Below are 7361 nucleotides of genomic sequence, written 5' to 3' on the forward strand. Positions count from 1 at the left end.
TGTTTCTCTAGTCCACTCTGCCTAATACAACTTTTCCTTAATTGAATAAGACCAAAAAATGAATGGCGTTGCTTCTGCTCTGACCAAAGATCCTCCCGAAGTCATAAGAAACCTGTCTGTGTGGCAATAGAGTCACACTTTGCAGGGAGTTCTTGACCAGTTCCCACTGGTGAACAAAGAACCAAGGATCAGAGACTAACTTCATGTATACCTGGGCAAAGTATGTCAGAGAAGGTGAGTTGAGTCTTTTCTCCCCATTAATATACCTTATTATATATGTTCACCACATTCTCCTTTTATTTGTATTCTCCTTGGCAAGCTAGGCATTTATTCTAAATATGATTTGCTAGAAGTACATTTTGACCTGTATTTTTAACCGTTTCTTCATCTCTCAGCCATGTAAGAAAATGTCACATCATTAAAAAGTATACCTAAATTAAGTGCTTAGAGAGATAACTCAAAAAGTATCAGACATGATTGGATCTAGATGATTCATGTGGACAATTATGAAACTTATTCATCTGTGATAACTTGCCACCTTTGAAGAAATTCAGAAAGCTTCACTGTAGGCACCAAAGGCCATTCTACGTCTGTTATGCTACACACATGATGATAACAGAGGAGACCTCAGGAGACGGAAATCACTATGGAAAAAAGAATGCTTGGAGTGACGTATAACTGTCACTTGTATAAAAAAGAGCCTTGTGAAATCACAGGTAAAATATTAACTGATTATCAAGATAACAACATAAAATAGTACCCTGGAGTGTTATTTGAAAGGCTTAAAAAAATTTATTTCATAAATTAACACACAGAACAGTGGGGATTTTAGAGTCAGTCACAAACTACCAAACAGAAAATAAATCGCAGGGGTATCATGTTTACCAATGTTACCAAAAATGTACAAATGTCACTGAACTATTGACCATGATAATATATAATTACTTCAGGCAGCTATTTACTGGCCCAGACCAGCCCAAGGAGATGCTGAGGGCTCTCATCAAGAATTCAAATCCAATTCAGCACCAGAGAGGGACTTGTGAAAATACACAATTAACAAGCATAAAATTTAAGCGTATGCTGTGCTAGACAGTAAGCTATAGGGACCCCCCACTTTACAGTCAAAATAACTTCACTGCTCAATTTGTGGCTATTAAACTTTGATTTTGTTAAAATTATGCCTCTTCATTATTCAGCTTAATAAATTCAGTTCTGGCATGGAGTCCTTTGCTTTCATGAACCCAGGAAACAATACTCCACACTCCTGGACAATATTTCATACTTGGGATACAGCCACCCAAATGTACTGACAGAGCCTTTTCATGATACTGGGGAAAGCTTACATACACAAAGCAAAACAAAATCTGTAAGGAAATCAAAGAAAGCACCAACTACATACTTTATCCCCTAGAAAGGGGAGACAAGTATCACTGCCTAAAAATTGGTCTTTCGTGGATCTTAATAAACATGGTATTGGTTACGAAAGATGAAAACACAGCCCGGAACTGGAGTGCTGGCTCTGCATCTCATCAGTCAGCACCAAGGCCCCAGCTCTGTGGCTGCAGTTCTGCCCTTCTGTGCTGCCCTCGGTCAGGGGGCAGGAGGGTGGGGAGAAGCCGTGGTGCAAGTAAGGTGCCCGGAGAGTGGGATTTGGAATTGAGCTCAGGTGGGCTCTGGCACCCATACGAAAGATCCTTTCAGGCAAAATTGTGACAAAGTGTCATGATTTTCACAGCTCTAGGAGGAGCACTGAATTTTGGGATTCACAGCATGAGTTTCTGAGCTCTTCAGGCTCTGAGTAAGGCAAACACTACGTGTCTTTCCACTGCACCTCCCTCAGTGAAGCGCTTAAGAGTAAGGTCAGCAAGAAAAAGTGGACAACAATCTGCTTTCACGGGTGATGAGGTACACTCAACGAATGGAGAAATGAAGTTGGAAGGAGACCAAAAGGTGGGGGCAGGGATGGGGGAGGAGGGGGGGAGGAAAGAAAAATCAGTGTGTGTGCAGGAAGTGAAATATAAACCTAAAAGCAAAACAAAACAAAACAAAAAAAGCTATTTTGATGAACAGATGATGAACCCTGATTGGACCTGAGATTTCTCCTCTTTCCTATATTAAAAAACACTAAACCTCTGGAGGTAAGCTATAGTTAAGTAAGTTACTACCTGGGATGGGACGTCGCAATACCAACTTGCACCCCCAAACCAAAACTCTTGTAGCTATGGGCAGGTGGGAGGCCAGCAAGTGACAAACGTCTCCCCCAGTGGGCAGGCACCACCACAGACTGGCATCAAGGGACCAGCGACAGCACGGTGGCTGAATAGGTCAATGGCTATACTGGAAAAGTTAAGACAGGTGTGGCAGAGCACAGCTATAACCTGATGGATCAGCTTCAGGTAAGTAATTTCAAGTTTGTAATGGAAGCCTTCTCAACTTTGGGCTAGAGACTCGAGACACCTTCTCCCAATGACTTACACTAGAAGTTGGAGATGAGGAAGGGACCACTTAAAACATATGAAAAAGCCCCAGCGCAGCTTCTCCCCTCCAGACAAGGAAGGATTGGTAGGGTTTCCTTAGATCACCATTTCCCTTCTTCCCAGATGCCAATGTTACAGATCACTCACTGCTCCTGGTTTCCTAAGGTCTCCATGTCCCTCAGCCTTCACTCCCAGAGCCAAGGTTAAAGCCACTGCTCTCGGCCCTTTCAATGACCACATCTCTAAGGAATGAATTCGAAATGATCACCTCTGCAATACTGGCGATACGCCAGCTGGCCCACCTCAACCTCAGTCTGCCGAATGACACGGTGCTCACCTCGTTGACCTCTCTGCATTGGCAATGAGCAAAATATGCATCTGTCAACTGCCTGGTAAAATGAGCAAGCTGCCCAGCAGAGAGGGTCCCTCAAATATCTGCCCAAGGGTACCACAACATGCGTACTCATTTCCCTCCCAATGCAAAAAGGCACAGAGGAACAGTGAGTGTGTCGGAGCTCTGTGCCAGGACGGGAAGGGTACGGCGGTGGACCACGGATAATGTCTACACAGTCTGGTAAGGCAGAACCGGGTGAGCATCAAATGGAGCCAGTGTGGACACTGTACTCTCTTCTAATCCAATTTGCTGGGGCCGTAGAAGACTCTGTAGCTTACCGAGATTCTAGTTCAGTTATCCTAACACTGTGTCTGAGGCAATGAGCCTGAAAGACAGATGTGGCACTTTTTCTTCTATTTTTCTGTGCGTGTCAGTTGCTCCAGTATGGCATAGGCTGTCAATCTGCAAAGTAAAGGCACACAAAGACCCCACCCACTAACAGATGGGGGGAAAAGGACACCCAGGAGAGATGCCACCATTCCAGGGCGGCACCTCGCTCTTCTCCAACAGACTGACTGAGCACATCTCTGAGGCTTTCCCAGCTCCCCAGCAGGGAGGGGCTCCCAAAGGAAGGGAAAAGGTGGCGGCTGTGTCTGCGGCTCACCAGTCAAGGGATGCTCATTCTCTGAGCTCTTGTTTGAGGATGAGTGAGCGAGAGAAGATAAAATACAAGGACGGAGAAGAGGGGAGCAGGGCAAGGGCACACGGGGATTCAGTGGAAAGGAATGAGACTTCTGGGCCTCTGAACCACACAGCATCCTTCTGACCAAACATTCCTGTAGGCACAATAAGCAGACACTTTGCTAACTGGCATTCTTCACAACTTCCAGTGGGCCTGACACAGGAATCCAGAGTACAGCGACCTATCTTCAAAGAGGGTTGGTTGTGGTATGTCATGATTCCACTCGAGAATAGCTTATTGGATCTGAGTCAACACTCACCTCCCTCCCTGCCCCCCGCCCCACTCTTGGAGCAAGCTGCTCTGCCAGGTGCACACGCTTATGGCTGGATTTTATTACCATCCAACTTTGTGACACATTCTTTTCACATAAGGCCTATTAAAACCACACCCAATCTTAAGTGTTTTTACAAAAACGACTGGGAGACAAACCTGCTCTTTCTTATGTCATAACAATCAACGCGTGTACTTAGGGGACAAGAATGAGAACCCAGATGAAAAATGTACTTCCCTCAACGAGAGATACTAGGAGTTGGAGATGGGTAGGGATCAGTTAAAACATGTAAATGGGAAAAGATCTATTGTCCCATATCATGCACTAAAAACTGGATCAAATGTTTATCAAAGATTCTTAAGACATGTCCTGTTCTCCTCAATGCATTAAAAAAAAATCACATTTAAAGGCTCTAAACATGCAGCAGTAATAATACATCTTTAAAAAGGGTGGGGGAGGCTGGGAAAAAATGAATAAAGTCATCATCACTACGACATTGAAAAGTGCAACCGACTTCAAATGAGACCTGGAAGGGCTCCTGGCACGAGTGATGCAGTCACCGAGGGGCCAGAGACGACGGGAAAGCCAAGCACATGCCTCCCAGACTCTGGGCTAAAGGACTCAAAGGATTAGAAAACACAACAGCTTTCCTCGACCACTAAAATGAGCCAGTGTGATCCCAAAGGGAAGGACGCCAGGTCTACCTCCTTAGGCCACATTTCTAATTAATCTTGGTCTAGCACCACCGTAAACAAAACGTTCATATGGACGTGCAAAGGAGTCCTTGCAATCTTAGTGTTACTTAAGACCTGTTGCTTCCTCCTCCGGTGGGTGGCAGAGATGGGGAAATGGAGGGCAGATGTCATTCAGGACCATTTCTAGAAAAACAGGGAGCATTCCTGAGGTTCTACACTCAGCAGTAGAAGTAGAGGACCCTCCTTTCCCAGTCACTAAAAGTTTGCACCTTCAAACGGGCAAAAATCCACGGACGAAACATCTTGAGTGGTTTGAGTAGTAGGGCAAAATTGGGCAACCTCTTTCAACGAGGTGCAGAAAACCAACATTGAGAACCCTCAACAGAATTGCTTCTCAACAACTCGATGATCGCTCCTGTTCCTCTTCCTCGGCAAAAAAGGTCTCCAGTTCCATAAGTTTCTGTATTAAAAGCGCATCCAATTCTCGACTCTGCAGGGCTGCCTTCTGGGCCCTGGTAAAGCTGCCTGCCACTTTGACTTTTCCTCGGGCTCGTCTCTTCCGCGGGACTGTAAAATCTTGAAATTCTAGAACTCTCTTCCTCTTTTGTTGACTGATTGAGATTAGTGTACCATTTCGTTCCTTAGGCTCTTCAAAGATGGTTTCTAAACACCTAAGGATGGAGCACAGAAGAGAATTCACCAGGAGTACTTGACTCATCAACTCATGTCATCAACAAGCGCTGAAAACTACTTGTACTAAGAGTTCCTTAACTACCGTGTTCACGTGAAAAAAATATATACTTACAAATAGTAATACGTGCACATCAGGGAAAAATTCAAAATGGATAAAAGGGCAATACTATTAACACATTCTTAAATATATCATGTCAAAAGTAATAGGTAAGCTAAGCAAGCATAATCAAGCCTTTCTCTATAAATTGCCAGATAGCAATTTTTGTGTGTGTGGGCCACTAAGCCCTCTAATCTATGTTCTATTTTTTAAATACACTTTAAAAAATATGCAAACCATTCTTAACTCACAGGCCATTAACAAAACAAAACAAAAAACAACCAATGCCTCGTTGGCCTGAAGTTTGCTGACTCATACTACATATCCTTCCCCCCCCCTAATTAATATATATATGCACTGTCCTATGCACTGTGTGTCCCATTCACTGTTTTTAATGGTTACCCAGCGGATTTCAAGATAGGATGACCACAAGTTAATAAGAAACTCCTTAATGCATATTTAGATCACATCCATTCCCATATTATTATTTTTTTATCAACGCTGTGATGAATACCCTTAAACAAACACTTTTGGGCATTTGAACAAATACAATTCGTAGGGGGAAAATCCTACAGCTCCTCCTGTTTTATCCTGTATACAATAGGAAACTAATAAACATTCGCTTAAATCCCAATTCAGACCTAAAGGTTGCCAAGTGATACTCCCATCTCCATTTGAATGGTGACTATTCAGTAAAAATACAAGCACAAATTAAAAGGCTATATTTTCTGTACCTACTTAACTCAACAGACATTTTTCCTTTCCCCTCGACCACAAAACCCAATTCATGTGCATCAACTGCAACTTTTAAGATCAAACCATGGCAGAGCCAAACAGAAGCCCTTTCTGAAGTGAGAGGACTGTTAATTTACATCAATCATTTCAGAAGTCGGCTTACTGGATTTTTACCCAGCCACGTGTACCTACCTGTTTGCAGGAGGGGACTTATAGTTCTTGTTGGTATAGATTTCCTCTAAACTAAACTCTTTCTTCTTTAACCTGAAAGAAGAAAACAAAAACAACACATTCTTCATATTCGGAGAAATGGCCCCCTTAACACTGATTATGATCACTTTGGTCCATAATTTATCAAAGAATCGCTTCTTACTTTCCAAGCATGGGTTTGAATCTTAGTTAGCAATATTTTGGCATAAAGGTGTCCAACTTAAGTAAGTCACAGTCAGTGAATATGGTCTGCACGTGAGTTTCCTAAAATTTTGTCAAACTGGCCATTGTCGGTTGCCTCGTGTCCCCCTGAAATGTTATAAATCCTCAGTGGTACCCCTGTGGCCTTAACCCTATTTGGAATTGTGTTTTCTTGATTTTGAAACAGGATTAGTGTAGGCTGAATAAAAGAAAGCTCATTTGAGAAATGCGGTTAAACGAGTGAGTGGGGTAAGACGCAAGGAGACAACCAGAGCAAGAAATAAGTTGAGACAAGGACCTTCCCTAAAGCAGCGGTTTCTCAACCGGTGGGCTGCAACCCCTTTGGGGGGTCAAACAACACTTTCACAGGGGTCGCCCGGTCCCTACCAGTAGCAAAATTATAGTTAAGTAGCAGCGAAAATAACTTTATGGTTGGGGGGTCACCACAACAAGAGGCACTGTATTAAAGGGTCGGGGTCCTAGGAAGGCAGAGCCCCACTGCCCTAGAGCAGTGCCCTATGGTAAGTGCCCGGATTGTTGGCCTCCTAAACAACGTGAAGCAAATCTGTTTGTTCAAGTCTCTCAGCTGGGATATTTTGGTTACTAGAGGACTAGCTAAGGAAAGCCCGGTGATGTTCTTTGTTAAGATGTGTGTACTTGCTGAGTACAGTGCTTTTAAGTATCAGAGCCGAGAGGCCGACTGCTCCAGGTGCTCCTTTCCTCAGCACTGTAACTGCTGGACCAAGGCCTGTAAGGAAGGATGCTCCCAGATACTCTTTGTCGTCCTGTTACCTAGAAGCAGCTGTGATTAAGAAAGGTTGGGTCTCTAAGCCTATCTGAGAGATGCCAGTTCTTCAGAAGTCTGCATTTAAGCACACCCCCCCCCCCCAAAAAAAAACCCAAAAC

At 43.7% G+C, this 7361-nt stretch overlaps 1 protein-coding gene across 2 annotated transcripts in view; it reads right to left on the bottom strand.

Annotated features, from left to right (window-relative positions):
• Positions 1-769: 769 nt before the first annotated feature.
• PRR14L (proline rich 14 like) overlaps positions 770-7361 on the bottom strand; it is an 84198-nt gene continuing 77606 nt past the window's right edge. For both annotated transcript variants that reach the window (XM_045289659.1, XM_045289658.1), the window contains exons 7-8: positions 6237-6308; positions 770-5190 (exon numbers count right to left, since the gene is read on the bottom strand). In XM_045289659.1, the coding sequence (XP_045145594.1) occupies positions 4914-5190; positions 6237-6308 (349 nt within the window). In that variant the 3' untranslated portion in view covers positions 770-4913. The remainder of the gene's footprint in view (positions 5191-6236; positions 6309-7361) is intronic.

This window comes from Echinops telfairi, unplaced genomic scaffold (genome assembly GCF_000313985.2).
Source record: "Echinops telfairi isolate 266 unplaced genomic scaffold, ASM31398v2 ScPeMD7_29;HRSCAF=101, whole genome shotgun sequence".
In the NCBI taxonomy this organism is placed as follows: domain Eukaryota; kingdom Metazoa; phylum Chordata; class Mammalia; order Afrosoricida; family Tenrecidae; genus Echinops; species Echinops telfairi.